At 40.5% G+C, this 18,888-nt stretch overlaps 1 protein-coding gene across 4 annotated transcripts; it reads left to right on the forward strand.

The window, feature by feature from the left end:
* The first annotated feature begins 265 nt into the window (after window positions 1-265).
* Window positions 266-14,450, forward strand: LOC124036295 (beta-1 adrenergic receptor-like). Of its 4 annotated transcripts, none has more exons than XM_046350687.1 (3): window positions 266-714; window positions 918-2,190; window positions 13,161-14,450. In XM_046350687.1, the coding sequence occupies exons 1-3, from the start codon at window positions 657-659 to the stop codon at window positions 13,198-13,200; spliced, it is 1,371 nt and encodes a 456-aa protein (XP_046206643.1). In that variant the 5' UTR covers window positions 266-656; the 3' UTR covers window positions 13,201-14,450. The 4 variants fall into 4 exon arrangements, with proteins under 4 accessions (XP_046206643.1, XP_046206642.1, XP_046206640.1 ...); XM_046350685.1 differs by having other exon boundaries at window positions 267-714; window positions 845-2,190; XM_046350686.1 differs by having other exon boundaries at window positions 266-2,190; window positions 13,148-14,450.
* The last annotated feature ends 4,438 nt before the right edge of the window (window positions 14,451-18,888 follow it).

Consider the following 18,888-nt stretch of genomic DNA (forward strand, 5'->3'; position numbering starts at 1 on the left):
TGTTTTTATCTACTTCACTTGCTTTGGCAATGTTAACATGTGTTTTCCATGCCAATAAAACCCTTGAATTGAATTGTGAATTGAGAGAGAGAGAGAGAGAGAGAGAGAGAGAGAGAGAGAGAGAGAGAGAGAGAGAGAGAGAGAGAGAGAGAAAGCAGCAGAGAGAGAGAGAGAGAGAAGGGTACAGAAAGAGAGCAGGGGAGTGAGTGAGAGAGAGAAAGAGAGCGAGAGCAGGGTAGAGAGAGAGGTAGGGAGTGATATACAGCCAAAGAGGGAGGGCAGCCACTTGGTGCACTCTTGTGGTTCTAGCAGGAGCGTCACAGCTGCTTGCTCTCTGACAGTGTGGCATCGCTCTCATATAGCACACAGCGAAAAGTGCTCCAGACAAACATTACAGTATGTATGATTGGACTTCTTTCAGAGGAATATGGGTTTGCCTCCTTTTTAAAAAGTTTTTCTAACTTCTTGAATTTGTCATTTTTTCACTATCCTCTCCAAGGATGTATAAAACCAAGACAAAATTAGCAAAAAAGGATTGTTTTCGGGGTTTTCATTTGGACATTTTGGATGCATTGCATTGACAAGACAACATGTTGTCACCGGTGTTTGGAGACAGACATACATGTTTGGATTATCTGGACACTTACCAGTGATACATGAAAGCTGTGAAACATGTCAGTGGGAGATTTACATTCGCTTGGAATGAACAAAAACGTAAGGGTGTGACATAGAGAGACCAAATTGTTGTGTGTTTTACTTTAAAAATGCTATTACAAAATGTTGTTTTTTACTCTTAATGCATGAAAAATCAATTTTACCTTTGTGTATGTCTTTTCTTATGAAGATGGATTTTAACTTGAGTAGCATAGTGCTCTACGCGGTCAACACCACTGTGACCCCCTTTCACAACAATACAGGACCCTACCATCCTGCAGCGGGACCCTGGAGTTTACTATTGCTGGTGATCATCATCATGACCATCGTGGTGGGCAACCTGCTGGTCATCATTGCTATAGCACGGACATCCCAGTTACAGACTATGACTAACATCTTCATCATGTCCCTGGCCTGTGCTGACCTCATCATGGGGGTCCTGGTGGTCCCTCTGGGGGCCACCATCGTGGTGACAGGGAACTGGCAGCTGAGTGACATCTCCTGCGAGCTCTGGACCTCCGTAGATGTGCTCTGTGTCACGGCCAGCATCGAGACTCTTTGCGTGATTGCAGTGGACCGCTATATTGCCATTACAAGGCCCCTCAGGCACAAGGTTCTGCTCAATAAGTGGCGCGCCCGACTAATAGTGTGTGTGGTGTGGATTGTGTCTGCTCTGATCTCTTTTGTGCCCATCATGAACCAGCTTTGGCGGGCAGAAGAGGACCCGGAGGCCTTGGTGTGCTATCAGGACCCTGCCTGCTGTGACTTTATGACCAACAGCACTTTTGCCATTATATCCTCTGTAGTGTCATTCTACATCCCTTTGCTCATAATGATATTTGTCTATGTCAAAGTCTTCCTCATAGCCACACGACAGGTACAGCTCATAGACAAGACCCGGCTGCGCTTCCAGAATGAATGGCCAGAGCCGACAACAACACAGCTGAGCAACCACAGTTGCAACATTTTGCCCTTGGGCTATGGTGGCAGTAGCAGCTGCACCAGCTCACCTCGCAAGAGAAGCTCCAGGCGAAGACCCTCACGGCTAACCGTTGTCAAGGAGCACAAGGCCCTCAAGACCTTGGGCATTATCATGGGCACCTTCACCCTCTGCTGGCTGCCTTTCTTTGTGGCTAACATCATCAACGTGTTTGACAGGAACGTGCCCCCGGGAGAGATCTTCCGCCTGCTCAATTGGCTGGGCTACATCAACTCTGGCCTCAACCCCATAATCTACTGCAGGAGCCCTGAGTTCCGCACTGCTTTCAAGAACTTGCTGGGCTGCCCCTGGTTTTCAACACCACGATTAAACACCTTAGGTGTCTACAAGGAGAAGCGGACACACTGCCCCTGCTTCCTGGGTTCGCCTGAGGCAGCCAGCTCTTTCCAGAAGCCCCCTGCTGCTGCCAGACCTGAGGGGGACGAGAGCCTGGCTAGCAGTCAGAGCAGCGACAAGAGTGAGGAGCCTTCCCCAGGACCCCCACACTTTAACGGCAACACACAGTTCAGTGAATTCTCCAAACCAGAAAATGAATTGTAAGTTTCCTATTGTTATCACCTAAAATTTTGCACACTACATTTTCTCGTTCCATGATAAATACTTTAAACAATGCATAGAAAAATGGGGAGGGGGGGGTCATTGTTGGATAATTATGTTTATATTTCACAGATATCTCAAATTTGCACTTATTAGCATTTACACTATTCGATTTGATAGTGATAGATTATCTTGAGAAGACGCCATGGTCCATGTCTATACAAGCCTTTTGTTGTCATGCAAGGCGACAAACCTAATTCTCAAGCCTCCAGTATCAAAGTGAATTAAAAGAGTTAACTGACATATATTTCACTTAAGTTTTACAGAGAAAATCCCTTTAGAAGTGAATTGAAAGATGACAGTTTTATGGCAAAATATACAAGCATAATGTAAACCAAAGTAAGCACTGAACTTAAAGTTCAGCTTGTAAAATAAGGACCGACCAAATACAATGGGAACAAAATAAAAATCAACAGAAGTACCAGAATTAACATTCCGTAGATGCTATAAATGTTTTACTTCAGCTTACAAAAATGTTAATCCTAATTGTATTTACAAGTCTAGGCCAATTGATATCTGCTGACACACACACACATAAATTGCGTAATCAACCTATGGTAGTGTATTTCCACATTATGAAGGGAAAAGTCTCTTCATAATGTTGAAATACACGACCATAGGTTGATTACGCAATTTATGTGTGTGTGTCATTTGTCAACCATTCAATACATCTCTGAATGGAAAATAATAATGTAACAATGCTAAGACATCAGGAGGGGAGTGTACTGCTGCAATCCAGAGGGCATGTTTAGGATCATGTCTGTAGTTTCGCGGTATTCCTTTGGGAGAGGGGATACGTTTGGTAAATCAAAACATCTCTTTGAATCCTTCACTCACAGGTTTCGTAGAGCTCACTGGGAATGCATGTTCAATATATTTGGATACGTTCTGAATACACTAAGGTGCTGGAACAATGTAGGCCTAACAATGAATGTACTCAATGCTTACATACTGAAAGATTAATATTAAACATTATAACGCAATGTGAAATGTAATATGCAAATGTTCATTGTGTAGATCCATATCAAAGTAATTAATTTCAAGACTGTAGATTAATTTATAATTGCTGCTACCGTATTATGTTACCTGTACATCTTTGAATGCGGCACATGTCAACATTATACAAATTAATAACATATTACCAAGGGTTCTCTAAAAAACAAATAATTTCAAATCCCCATGTGTAATTTTGTGCTTCTGTAGCTGTTTACTCTACTATACCCTTAACCACCTTTTCTTGCTGTGTCTTGGAACCTTCAATACCAATTAAGTATCCATTTAGATCCTAAAGGTTGATAAAATGGTAAGAAAACATACAAATGAATATAGCTTTTTGAATGACAAAAAATATGCTTATAGTAAAGTATTGTACATCAAAACTAAACCCAATTAAAAGTGTCCAAAAGTATGAATGTCTGATGCAGACATTATAGAGGGGCTTCCCAATAGAGTGAGTTGATGGTGTTTATGCCTCTGCTAGGGCCCCTCTGCAGCCTGTCCAACACCCGCCCACAGCTGATAACCCTTTATCACTGAGCCACAAGACTTCCGCTCACCGGGAGAGGCTGTTTACAAGACAAATAGCCATTGGGAGCACACATAAGAGCATGGTTTGTTTATGGTTGGACTGCTAAACATGTGTCTTACCAAACCAATCCAATTTGCAGAGAGTCACTTATACTATACAGATGCTGGGATCAGGTTACCTTTTTAATGACTACCAATTTAATCGATAACAAGTGCCTTCACTCACTTCTGACTTCTCACTGCATCAATTTACAGTTGAAGGGTAGTAGGCTGTGTTATCTATACTGATCGTGTTCCGTGGGTTTAAGGGGCAGTTAGAAATCATTATGAGTGCACATTCTTCTCACACATGCAAATACTGGATCTAAAGATGACTTTAAAAGCTCTATAGCTGATAATAGTCCAGTAATATGAATAGGCCAGTGACATGCAATATATATAGTTTTTATCTAAACAGTTCATTTGCAGTGTCACAATTGTTTCCGAAATGTTGCAATCTCTGAGCACTTTAACAGATGCAATTAATTGGGCAGTAACGTAGGAACCATTTAAGAGTGTCCAGTAATTCAGTAAGAAGGCTATAGCTCACTGTACTAGAGTGAGATCATTAGGTGTATCAGAAAAACCGGGCCGTGGCTTTGACAGTCTATTGAATGTGAATGATAATGTGTGAACTCCCTATTAGCCCCAGCAGGCAGGGGGGATAGGCTAGGACACAGCATGAACCAGGGACCTATGTCTTCTGCAGGTGGTGATAAGCCAGCGCTTAGTGCTTGGTGAGAGCAGTGTTGTCCTATGGTAATTTAGCCTAAAATGTCCTAAAATGTTCTGGGAATTGTGCAGGATACCTAGCTAGCACATAACATTCTGAGAACCATATGTTTCTTAGGTGGGAATTTCAGTACTTTAGCATAACATTTTCTATAGGTTTCCTCATGGTTCTATTTAAAGTCATGTTCTCAGAACATTAAGAAAACTTTCCATAAAAACCACTAGAAAACATTAGTAACATTCAAAGAACTTTCTAAGAATTATATTTTAAAACAGATACATTCTGTTCTCACCATCAACATAACTCTCTCTATCCTCCATCTGGTTAAGTGTGTTCAGGTGTGTTGGCCACACCCACTAATTGGCCACACGTAATCTTTAAAAAAAAAAGTATTATTATTATTTTTTTGGCCTTTTTTCTCCCCAATTTCGTGGTATCCAATTGTTGTAGTAGCTACTATCTTGTCTCATCGCTACAACTCCCGTACGGGCTCGGGAGAGACGAAGGTTGAAAGTCATGCGTTCTCCGATACACAAACCAACCAGCCGTACTGCTTCTTAACACAGCGCGCATCCAACCCGGAAGCCAGCCGCACCAATGTGTCTGAGGGTACACCGTGCACCCGGCAACCTTGGTTTGCGCTCACTGCGCCTGGCCCGCCACAGGAGTCGCTGGTGCGCGATGAGACAAGGACATCCCTACCGACCAAGCCCTCCCGGGCACTGGAACCACCAGCTTTCATCAAAGACGCTATAATGGCACTGATATAAAGATGCGTCCTCTATATATCTCTGTGGTTTGACTAGACTAGAGGATGACTGATTAATTATTTTGGACACTGATTGGCCAATTTTTTAATATATATTTTTTTAACCTTTATTTAACTATGCAAGTCAGTTAAGAACACATACTTATTTTCAATGACGGCCTAGGAACGGTGGGTTTAACTGCCTTGTTCAGGGGCAGAACGACAGATTTTTACCTTGTCAGCTTGGGGATTCGTTTTTGCAACCTTCCGGTTACTAGTCCAACGTTCTAACCACCTGTCTTACATTGCACTCCACGAGGAGCCTGCATGGCAGGCTGACTACCTGTTAAGTAAGGGCAGCAAGAAGCAAAGGTAAGTTGCTAGCTAGCATTAAACGTATCTTGTAAAAAACAATCAATCTTAACATAATTACTAGTTAACTACACATGGTTGATGATATTACTAGTAACTACACATGGTTGATGATATTACTATATTACTTATCTAGTGTGTCCTGCGTTGCATATAATCAATGCGGTGCCTGTTAATTTCTCATCGAATCACAGCCTACTTCGCCAAACGTGTGATGATTTAAGCGCATTTGCGAAAAAAGCTCTGTCGTTGCACCAATGCACCTAACCATAAACATCAATGACTTTCTTTAAAATCAATACACAAGTATATATTTTTAAACCTGCATATTTAGTTAATTTTGCCTGCTAACATGAATTTCGTATAACTAGGGAAATTGTGTCACTTCTCTTGCGTTCCGTGCAAGCAGTATATGCAGGAGTTTGGGCCATCTGGCTCATCGCGAACTGTGTGAAGTACATTTATTCCTAACATTTATTAATTTTCCAGAATTGTACATAATTATGACATAACATTGAAGGTTGTACAATGTAACAGCAACATTTAGACTTAGGGATGCCATCCGTTAGATAAAATACGGAACGGTTCCATATTTCACTGAAAGAATAAACGTTTTGCTTTCGAAATGATAGTTTCCGGATTCGACCATATTAATCACCAAAGGCTTATATTTCTGTGTGTTATTATGTTCATAATTAAGTCTGTGATTTGATAGAGCAGTCTGACTGAGCGATGGTAGGCAGCAGCAGGCTAGTAAGCATTCATTCAAACAGCACTTTCAAACAGTGAGTATGCCAGCAGCTCTTCGCAATGCTTTAAGCATTGCTCTGTTTATGACTATCAACTCCCGAGATTAGGCTGGTGTAACCCATGTGAAATGGCTAGCTAGTTAGCTAGCGCACTAATAGTGTTTCAAACGTCACTCGCTCTGAGACTTGGAGTAGTTGTTCCCCTTGCTCTGCAAGGGCCTCTGCTTTTGTGGAGCGATGGGTAACGATGCTTCGAGGGTGGCTGTTGTTGATGTGTTCCTGGTTCGAGCCCAGGTAGGGGCGAGGAGAGGGACGAAAGCTATACTGTTACATTAAAGTGCCTATAAGAACATCCAATAGTCAAAGGTATATGAAATACAAATGGTATAGAGAGAAATAGTCCTATAATAACTACAACCTAAAACGTCTTATGTTCTAAGCAAGGAACATATTGCACTTTTACTTTCTCCTCCAACACTTTGTTTTTCCATTATTTAAACCAAATTGAACATGTTTCATTATTTATTTGAGGCTAAATTGATTTTATTGATGTATTATATTAAGTTAAAATAAGTGTTCATTCAGTATTGTTTTAATTGTCATTATTACAAATTAATTAACTAATTGGACGATTAATTGGTATCGGCTTTTTTTGGTCCTCCAATAATCGGTATCGGTGTTGAAAAATCCTTATCGGTCAACCTCTAGACTAGACTAAAATAAACAGCTTTGTATGAGTTTAAAAAATATGGCATGCTAGCTCCATCCTGGTGGCGCAGTGGACTAATAACATGATTTTTGAATGACTACCTCATCTCTGTACCCCACATATACAATTATCTCTAAGGTCCATCAGTCGAGAAGTACATTTCAAACACAGATTCAACCACAAAGACCAGGGAGGTTTCCAATGCCTCACAAAGAAGGGCACCTATTGGTAGATGGGTAAATGTTTTAAAAGCAGACATGCTTTTCCTTTGAGCACGGTGAAGTTATTAATTACACTTTGGAAGGTATATAAATACACACAGTCACTACAAAGATACAGGTATCCTTCAAAACTCAGTTGCCAGAAAGGAAGGAAACCGCTCAGGGATTTCATTGTGAAGCCAATGGTGATTTAAAACAGTTACAGAGTTTAAAAGCTGTGATTAGCTGTGATAGGAGAAAACTGAGGATGGATTAACAACATTGTAGTTACTCCACAATACTAACCTAAATGACAAAGTAAAAATGAAGGAAGCCTGTACAAAATAAAAATATTCCAAAACATGCATCCGGTTTGCAAGAAGGCACTAAAGCAATACTGCAAAACCTGAATACAAAGTGTTATGTTTGGGGCAAATCCAACACAACACATTACTAAGTACCACTCTCCATATTTTCAAGCATGGTGGTGGTGGCTGCATCATTTTATGGGTAGGCTTGTAATCGTTAAGGACTATGGATTGTTTTCAGGATAAACATTTACGGAACGGAGCTAAGCACAGGCAACATCTTAGATGAAACCCCGGTTCAGTCTGCTTTCCACCAGACACTGGGAGATGAATACACCTTTCAGCAGGACAATAACTTAAAACACAAGGCCAAATCTACACTGGAGTTGCTTACCACGAAGACAGTGAATGAGTGGCTGAGTTACAAATGGTTGTCTAGCAATGATTAACAACTCATTTGACAGAGCTTGAAGAATGTAGAAAATAATAAATAGGCACAATTTGCACAATCATGGTGTGGAAAGCTTTTAGAGACTTACCAAGAAAGACTTACAGCTGTAATAGCTAACAAAAGTGTTTCTACAAAGGATTGACTCAGGGGTGTGAATACTTTTGTAAATGAAATGAATATTGGTGTATTTCATTTCCAATACATTTTAAAAATGTTCTAAAAACATGTTTTCACTATTATGGGGAATTGAGTGTAGTAGAGTGAATTTGTTTTTTGATCCCATTTTGAATTCAGGTGGTAAAACAACAAAATGTAGAATAAGTCAAGGGGTATGAATACTTTCTGATGGCACTGTATGTTGGAATCTCACTGATGCCACACCACAATAAAAAATGAATGTGTTTGCATGATTAATGCCTATGAAAAATAATTTCAATGTGTCTTATCTGTGCTTGGAGTTCAAAACAGTTAACCCAAACCTAGCTAGTAGTGTTATTAAAGGTATTATTGAAACATGTTCTCAGAACGTTATTTAATTACCTTCAAATAACTTATAATTTCTGTTCTCAGAACATCAATAAAGCCTCCCAGGAAAATATTCAGGGAACCATAGTAAAACATTCTCAGAATCTCCCTGCGACCTAAAAATGTATGTTCCAGAACAGGCGAAATATTCACTTCCGTTCTCAGAAAGGTTTAAAAAACACTCAATTTAAACGGTCAAGAAACGTATGGCTTCATTCCCAGAACCAATGGGAAACTTAAAACTTATGTTCCCACAACTTCCAAGGAACTAAATGTGCTAGCAGGGTAATGACTATTGTTATATCTAGTCTTATGACTATTTGTTCATGACAAAATGCCCTAAATAGGGAATGGTGCTTTGTACAAATTATTGCTAATTCATTGTTCCAAACAAAGTCGATGCCACATGGGAAATTCACGATGGTAGTTAGATGTCCACATACACTTGACCATGCAGTGTATTTTATAAATTATACATATCACATACATATCATAAATATCAAAGCTATCCTTCATTAAGAAATACATGGAATGTGACATCTTTAACTAAACCCTGTGTAATTTGTTCATTCTGTACAGTACAGTCTTTTTTTACTAGCATGCATAGCAGCAAAATAATCAAATTACTGTAGCTAATGTCCTCAGAGTTTCTCATATCAAACTGTTTTTAGATCTAAAGAGGAACAGCTGCTACTGTTTTAGTCCTCATGATGCAGCAGCACTACAGCATCATGTAATAGTTATCACATACTCATTCTCTTTTATAAGCAGTGGTATGCTCTGCAGTGGCCTGCTCAGTATGGGTCAGGGGAAATGTGATAAGACTGTAATGCAAGGGTAAACAGTAAATTATTGAAGAACACAACTTGTTCTGTGCCAATATTTAAAAATGGCAGTGGGGTCTTTTTTTCAGAGAGAACTCACAATTTATTTTGTTGTCAACACTTCACCGAACATACAGATGATTAAAAATGTTCCACTCTTTGAAGCAAAATGTCAGGAGTTGCTTTGACGTAGATTTGAGAAAAGGCTTAGTCTTGAAATTAATAGAAATTCAACTGAAGATCATTCTAATTTAAAATGTGCCCTAATACTGTTTGGTTATACAAGACCAACACAATCAAGATTGCAGGTTCAACCTCTAGAGCACTATTTCATTATCTTCAATTGAGCCATTCAGCAAAGAGTGAATGCCTGTTTTGTTAACAATTCAGCCAGACTCAGATAGAACAAACAGGACATTTCCTCCATGGGACAAAATGACTGTATAATAGAGAGAAGCCGTTATCACAAAAAAATAACATGTGATCATCATATTAATTAAGCATCAATAATGGCAGAGCCTCTATAAAAGCATGATAGAAGATAGGTTTGTTTTACAATGGCTTTGCAATCATTAGCTCAGTGGTACTAACTTTTGTGTTTGCCCTGGCACTAAAAGGTTGTGTCCCAAATTACCAACTGACAGAGTCATGCAGCTTTCAGTGGAATAGCTTTGTGGGACATGTCTGGAACAGTAATTCCCATCTGATGTCTGATGGACTAAACTCTCTTTCTGTATGCTACCAAGCAACTGAGACTGAGGCATGATCTCACCCCTTGGGGTGATCCAGGGCCAAATGCCTCAAGATATATTTATCCAAACACCATGTCCCTCAACAGAAACATGTAGTGTGTCAGATATTGTTATCAAATTCACCTCCCAAAATACAGCAAATGAAAGATTCCTAGAATTCTCATCAAATTCTCACAGAAGTCCTGGGTTAAGAAGTTGCTGTACGGCACCTATATTCAGTTCAGTAATGGATTAAGTGCAATAACACTCACGAGGTGTCACAACAAGCAATGAAGGCCAACATGTTGTGGCAGTTTGAACTCAGACACAACTCTCTAATGGATATGTTCAGAGCAAATTGAATTGCACAGATTAGAGAGACACATTACACTGTATTTTCACCCTCTGAACTTGTGTTGTTGTTTCAGCTTCCACTTGTTTGGCATGGCAAATATATCAGGCAAGAAATAGCTTTTGGAGAAAATCCACCAAGAGGAGAGGCAGTGGAAATATGTCGATCTGCGGCCCAGCCTAATGTACTGAGTGATTCAGAGTGCATGCCACAATTGGCTTATTACTCCAAATGACTGAGTAAACATTTATACACACATTAGGTGACACCAGCACTATTTTCAACAGACATTGGTGATGTCCTGGCTTGAGTCCTAGATATAGAGCTACATGCTGAGTTTGTAATGCTACCCAGCAATGTGTAAAATCTAAATCCTTTCTCCCGGAGAGTGGAATGCAATGCTGTCTTATTATGAATAAACAGAAACATTGCACTCTGTTGTACATCATTTGTCAGTTAAACAGCATTTGTCATCATCACTGGTATCAACGGTAAAAAGTCCAGTCAATATTTAGAAAGGCTAGTCATTACAGTTCGTCCATGCATCTATTTCTCATAATGGTATCAATGAAATACACTGTACATACTTTTCAGTTATAGGCATGCAGGATGGCCACAGAAAATATGCGCATCAATTAAGTTATATTTGTAAAACGAATAAAACAGTTGACAGATGAAAGCAAGCCTTTTCATTCTGGCACAAATAAATCACATTGTACAATCTTTAACACAATGGTCACTTTTTCAAATTACAGCAGGTGACAAGAATTGTATATAAAAAAATTGTCACGATTCTATAAAATTAGAAACTGCAGCAGTAGCGACTTACCCAGGAAATTACCTGAACTAGAGCTCTTTTCATGTGCAGTTGTCCATGACAGACCAAAAATGTTCCTTTTAAATATGTGAGCACTGCCATCAACTGAGCACCACATGCTATATAAGTATTTTGGATTAGAAAGAGATATTACCTCGGAGAGCATGAAATTAGGAACAGGATCAGCTAAAGCATGGTAATGACACTCTTCGACACTCATTGTCAATGAGAGCTGAGTATCTGATCAAAACCTACAGCATCATAGAGCAGGCCTAAATGGTGTGGTTTTGGAGTTGAGTAAGTAGTTCAGTATGGGACACATCTTAAAATGGTGAGAGGAGGTTGAAGTCAATGTTTTACTGCACTGTCTGCAGTTGAATAAAGCAACAAAAAAAATTAATCTCATTGATTGTTTCTTTCCAATTTACTGTAGTGTTGATAGTAAATGCCCTGAGGCCTGGAAAGAAACACCTATGTGTTGGAAGGTTCTTAATGGTGAGGAACCATGTGGTTCTTATGAAACTGCAAACAACTTGATTGAAATATTTTAGCGCCATCAATCATAGAAATCAACATATTTGGCACTTCCACTGTAGTAGATAGGATTACAAAATAAACCCTTTGGCCCCATACCTGCCAGAGGCAAGACCTCAATTTCTGACCACAAAGTCCACCTTCGCCTGTTGACGTGTACTGTAAAAGAAAATACACTTAACTCAAATGATGGATGTCTCTGCCTGAGACTTTGGGATGAAGCGAAAGCCAAATTTGAACTAGGATTTAAACTACACAGGCAATTATTTCCCTCAGAAGACCAAGTGAAAGTACAGTACTTGCTTTATAAGGGCTAAGGGTACTTGAGTCGTATTTCATAAAATGTTTTCATTTTTCTGTAGATTTCTCTAGCAAAACAATGGTGGACATTGTTTATATTTTCCTGCGTAGACATGTACTGTAAAACTGATAGGATCAGAATCTCTGGCATTTTGAAAAAAAGGATTGGTTGGGTATGTTTGGGGGAAAGAGAACCCTAGAGTACACACTACCATGAAGTGATTGATGGGGATAGGATGGAAATTAATCAATCAGGAGAGATACGTTTAAAAGCTCAAACTCAAATAAGCAGTAAAACTGTTTCCCAGTTTAAAAAATGAACCCAAATCCCACAATGTTCAATACATTTATGTAAGCTACACATTTCAACCTCCTCCCACCATGTCAGAGTAACCTCTCACAAAGGGCATTTGCCAAGTCAAACAAACACATAATCTCCTGATGAGACCATTAGTTGGCCTTCATATCTGGATTCAGTAAATGAGCATGTGTTTGGGATTTAATGGGAGGATGGGGTGAAGAAGTCTGATATTGCAAATGAAATGTAAATGACATGATCAAATAAGATGTTTGGATCAATTTCAGGGTTGGATCCCAATGCTTTGAATTCCATTCCATCATTTTGTAAAAATAAATATTTTCCAAAAAGGTGATGTCTTGAATATACAGTATCAATGCAAAAATCTCATCTTCTCCAAGGCTGGGAAAACAAAACACCTTTTATTATAGAGTCGATATTTCACCATTGATACAATAGCCACTTTCTGCTGGCTCTGAATTTGTTACAGTAAAATGTGCTTAGTATATTTTGGCTAATATGGCATCAACATTCCTCAAAAGTAATTATCTTGCCAACCGAAATGTCATTCTTAGTACTCAGTGAATCATAGGCTTTAACAATGTCTGGAATATGAAGTATGACAGGAATATGACTCAATACAGTAAGCACAAAAACTAATTTCTCCTTATTAACTCAGTTTCACATTACAGGAATTGGACGGGTGAAAAACAGACTTTCACAACTGACTGAGCAGAGATTGGAACGGCTGAGATGAGACTGCGAAAAGGAAAACCAAAGTAGATGGCAGACGAGCTGGTCCTGGTGAATATGGGCAAGGAAGATTGACTGATGTCAAAACCCTGAGAAGGAGAACTGGACTGGGCAGTTTGGGTTGGCTGGTCTGGACTTTGGGAGTAGCACCAGTTTAAAGGTGCTAATCACAAGATCTGAAGACCAACTGTGTTAACACACCACCCTGCCACATTTTGGTAGGCCTGAGACTGTGAGGATAGCTCACTGTTCACTGCAATACAACATAAAATAAATCATCATCATTAACTGACTTATCCTGGCATTGGCTACCACCAACACGCTCACGGCATACTGTGTACAATAGGACAGACTCTTCCCGACAACCAGAAAGGATTGCAGTAGCTCTTAGGACGTGACGCAGTAATACACAGTGTGTGATGTATGGTCAAAAGTGGGGAATCAGAATACATTTTGTACATTATCTCATGCTAAATTATTTATTTATTTATTATATCTCAACTTTATCTGTAAATGCAAAACTTGTCAACTTAATACAGGAATATTATGCCATATGTCTTTACTGTCCAGTAATGTCCATAGTGTAGCAACAGGTTTTCTTTTCAGATTTCATATCATCAACCTCTTCACTGCAAAATCAACCTAATTAAAAACTGCAACTGAAATATAAGTGTTCTGATCAAGGACATTAACATATTATTTTATAAATAGTGATATGTAACTGAAATACAGAATTTGCACAAAACAGTCAATTATGAATGTAAGGCAATGACTGCCAACTAATCCATGAAAACCTAAGATGATTTGAAGCATCAGCCACACTAAATTTACCAGCACACCTATCAGGTGTACTGACCCACAGCCAAATTACATCCTTATGGTGCTTCGTACACACAGCAGGACCATCTGCATCACTGATTGCAGACATTGCATTGACTCATAAGATCTACTAACACTTCCTTGCATCTCGTGCAGTATATTTGCTCATAACTTATTTATTGTGTATCATTGTTGATGCTATAGGATGTCATATGAGTACAAAAATGTGTTCATTTTTTATTTTTACACAGCAATGAAGCAGTGAATGAGTGTGATGTAATTTCCAAAAATAACATTAATTCAATATTGGTATGAACTAAGTCATTATGAATTCTGACAATTGGTACCTCTACAAAACTTTCACTAAACATATGACTGTACAACTGAAGTAAATGACAAGGTTTCCATGATCCTTCTCACTTGTATCAATGTGTGAAAGAGAGGGAGCAGAGAGAGACAGAAACAGAGAAAGAGAGTGAGTCAGTGAGTGAGTGAGACAGAGTTAGAGACAGAAACAGAGAAAGAGAGTGAGTCAGTGAGTGAGTGAGACAGAGGTAGAGACAGAAACAGAGAAAGAGAGTGAGTCAGTGAGTAAGTGAGACATAGTTAGAGACAGAAAAAAGGGAGACAGACAGAGAGATAGTGGAGGGTGAGTGAGAGGGAGAATTTTGGCTGTAGAGAAATACATGTAGTCTGTCTCTCACTCTAGGGGAATAAGCCCTGGAACGCATAACGCTCACAGTAACTGTGTGGGGTTGAAAACACTCATGCTACAAAAACATCCATATCTCCTCAACTCCTTGGGATGGAAACAATTATCCGGACCGGAGTTCAACTCGATTCCTATCAGGTAATTCCTGTTACAGTTTTTAAGTGGCAGGCTGGTAAAGCCTTCATTAATCACACACAACCTACTGTACTGGTCATCTACAAGGATAAACAACCCCTCACTGCTTTATAACCAGTGGCATGTATTCATGTATGCCAAGGGAGGCCAGGCTTCCGCAAAAAAATTCCCAATACATTATTATTATTTTTTTTAAATCTCTACAATAATTTATCTTTCGTCTCTGTTTCATAATTTTCTCAAGAGGCTGAATGTATCTCACTGGAGAGTGAGCGAGTGTCTCTACAGGCCATCTATCTGATGCAGTTTGGTCCAAACGAATATTAGATTGTTGCCGCCCATTAGCATTGAAGGCCAGTGTGTCTTATTGGTTATAGAGCAAACGGTCTCAACGAACAAGCACAAGCAAATTACAGTTTGGTGAGACAATGATGATGCAACGGTCACATACCCATAAATGAAATCAATCATCCTACACAGACCAGATAGTCATTGGCCATGTCTGAATAGCCATAGCCCACTTGCATTATAAATAGTAGGCATTTTGGGTATGGGAAAAAATGTGTTTCATAGTATGTGAAATGTAAAAAAAATGTAGTGTGCTTTAAATGTCAGGATGTCATACTCTTCAGTTTTTCATCTAGTACAGTGGTTCCCAAACTTTTTATAGTCCTGTACCTCATCAAACATTCAACCTCCAGCTGCATACCCTCTCTAGCACCAGGGTCAGTGCACTCTCAAATGTTGTTTTTTGCCATCATTGTAAGCCTGTCACACACACCCTATACGATACATGTATTAAACATAAGACTGAGTATGAGTTTTTGTCAAAACCCGGCTCGTGGGAAGTAACACAGAGCTCTTATAGGACCAGGGCACATATACGAATATAATAATAATCAATACTTTTGCTCTTTATTTAGCCATCTTACATATAAAAATGTATTTGTTCATCGAAAATTGTGAATAACTCACCACACAGGTTAATGAGAAGGGTGTGCTCGAAAGGACGCACATAACTCTGCAATGTTGGGTTGTATTGGAGAGAGTCTCAGTCTTAAATAATTTTCCACACACAGTCTGTGCCTGTATTTAGTATTCATGCTAGTGAGGGCCGAGAATCCACTCTCACATAGGTACGTGGTTGCAAAGGGCATCAGTGTCTTAACAATGCGAGTTGCCAAGGCAGGATACTCTGAGCGCAGCCCAATCCAGAAATCTGGCAGTGGCTTCTGATTAATCTCACGTATACTCCCTCTCCGACCTCTAGGCCATCAGGCTGCTGATTATGCCGCACATCTGTCACCATCGTCAAGCGCACCAGCGCCCCATGACACTCACCTGGACTCCATCACCTCCTTGATTACCTTCCCTATATCTGTCACTACGCTTGGTTCTTTCCTCAGGTGTTATTGACTCTGTTTCATGTCGGTGCATTGTTTCTGTTTCGTGCTTATTGTTTCGTTTATTTATTAAAACAATCACTCTCTGTACTTTCTTCCCAACTCTCAGCGCACTCGTTACAATTAAATACAATTTTCACAGAACCGCTTGTTGCAATTTCAATGAGGCTCTCTTGTTCAGATATCGTGAAGTAGACTAGAGGCAGGGCATGAAAGGGATAACGAATCCAGTTGTTTGTGTGATCCGTTTTGGGAAGTACCTGCATAATTGGGCACCCAACTCACTCAGGTGCTTCGCTATATCACATTTGATATTGTCCGTAAGCTTGAGTTCATTAGCACACACATCATAAAATTATGTGTTGTCCTTGCTAATGCAGATAGAAAAGAGCTCCAACTTCTTATTCATAGCCTCAAATTTGACCCTTTTTTGCAACAATTCTATTGTGCTGACTATGCACACACACTGTCTGAACTAGATTCCCTCAATCTCACACAAATTATCAAGGAACCTACTAGGTACAACCCTACTCAGACGACACCATTCTGTATACTTCTGGCCCTTATTTTGGACACTGTGTTAACAAACCTCCAGACGAGCTTCAATGCCATACAACACTCCTTCCGTGGCCTCCAACTGCTCTTAAATGCTGGTAAAACTAAATGCATCCTTTTCAACCGACTAGCATCACTACTCTGGACGGTTCTGACTTAGAATATGTGGACATCTACAAATACCTAGGTGTCTGGTTAGACTGTAAACTCTCCTGCCAGACTCACGTTAAGCATCTCCAATCCAAAATTAAATCTGGAATCGTCTTTCTATTTTGCAACAATGCCTCCTTCACTCATGTTGCTAAACATACCCTCATAAAACTGACTATCCTACCGATCCTTGACTTCAGCGATGTCATTTACAAAATTGCCTCCAACACTCTACTCAGCAAATTAGATGTAGTCTATCACAGTGCCACCCGTTTTGTCACCAAAGCCCCATATACTATCCACCACTGCGACCTGTATGCTCTCGCTTCATATTCATTGCCAATCCCACTGGCTCCAGGCAGTGTTGCCAACTGTTATGCTGGTGAATGAGGACCCAAAAGCGACTTGGCGAAAACAGAGTTTTTATTCCAGTAAAGGATATAAGCAATACTCATGGACAATCAGAGCAGAAAACAAAACATAAAAAAACTTAAATCCACTCGTAGTGACGAGGACAGACTGGAGACTCGACCATTAACTGTAGGTTGCCTCGGGAAGGCACCGACCGTAGCAGACTCAGACACCTGCTCACACGCAGCATCTGAAGGAGACTAGACACGACAGGGCGAGACAAAGACACAGCACAGCGAACATCATACAAGGATCCGACAGGACAGAAACGGAAAACAAGGGGAGAAATAGGGACTCTAATCAGAGGACAAGATAGGGAACAGGTGTGAAAAGACTAGATGATTGAGTAGGAGAATAGGAACAGCTGGGAGCAGGAACGGAACGATAGAGAGAGGAGAGAGAGGGAGGGGGAGAGAGAGGGATAGAAAAAGGGAACGAACCTAATAAGACCAGCAGGGGGAAACGAACAGAAGGGAAAGCATAATGACAAGACAATATAAGACAAAACATGACAGTACCCCCCCACTCACCGAGCGCCTCCTGGCGCACTCGAGGAGGAACACTGGCGGCAACGGAGGAAATCATAGATCACAAACGGTCCAGCACGTCCCGAGAAAGAACCCAACTCCTCTCCTCAGGACCGTAACGGAAAACGATAAAAAGGGAAACTAGGGTACTACTCTAAAAAAAAAAAATGAGACACGGGTAGAGAACTGAAAGCTTTAGAGCAAACAGGACCAAACAGGCCAGGAGAGTAACAACTAGGGACAGACTGAGACACAGCAAGGGCAGGAACAAGAACAGGAGAGATGCGGTGGCAGGGAACAGACTGAGACCCAGCAAGACCAGGAGCAGAAGCAGAAAAAAAAATTACCAGACTTATTCTGCGCGCAGTCCGAACAAGCAGCCACGAAACGGCGCGTGTCACGCTCCAGAGTAGGCCACCAAAACCGCTGGCGAATGGAAGCAAGCGTACCCCGAACACCGGGGTGGCCAGCTAACTTGGCAGAGTGCGCCCACTGAAGAACAGCCAGACGAGTAGAAACAGGAACGAAAAGAAGGTTACTAGGACAAGCGTGCGGCGACGGAGTGTGAGTGAGTGCTTGCTTAACCTGTCTCTCAATTCCCCAGACAGTCAACCCGACAACACGCCCAACAGGAAGGATCCCCCTCGGGATCGGTAGAAGCCACAGAAGAACTAAAGAGACGGGATAAAGCATGAGGCTTGGTGTTCTTCGTACCCGGGCAATAAGAAATAACGAACTCGAAACGAGCGAAAAACAACGCCCAACGAGCATGACGCGCATTCAGTCGTTTGGCAGAACGGATGTACTCAAGGTTCCTTTGGTCAGTCCAAACGACAAAAGGAACGGTCGCCCCCTCCAACCACTGTCGCCATTTGCCTAGGGCTAAACGGATGGCGAGCAGTTCGCGGTTAGCCACATCATAGTTACGTTCCGACGGTGACAGGCGATGAGAAAA

This window comes from Oncorhynchus gorbuscha, linkage group LG05 (genome assembly GCF_021184085.1).
Source record: "Oncorhynchus gorbuscha isolate QuinsamMale2020 ecotype Even-year linkage group LG05, OgorEven_v1.0, whole genome shotgun sequence".
Classification (NCBI taxonomy): Eukaryota; Metazoa; Chordata; class Actinopteri; order Salmoniformes; family Salmonidae; genus Oncorhynchus; species Oncorhynchus gorbuscha.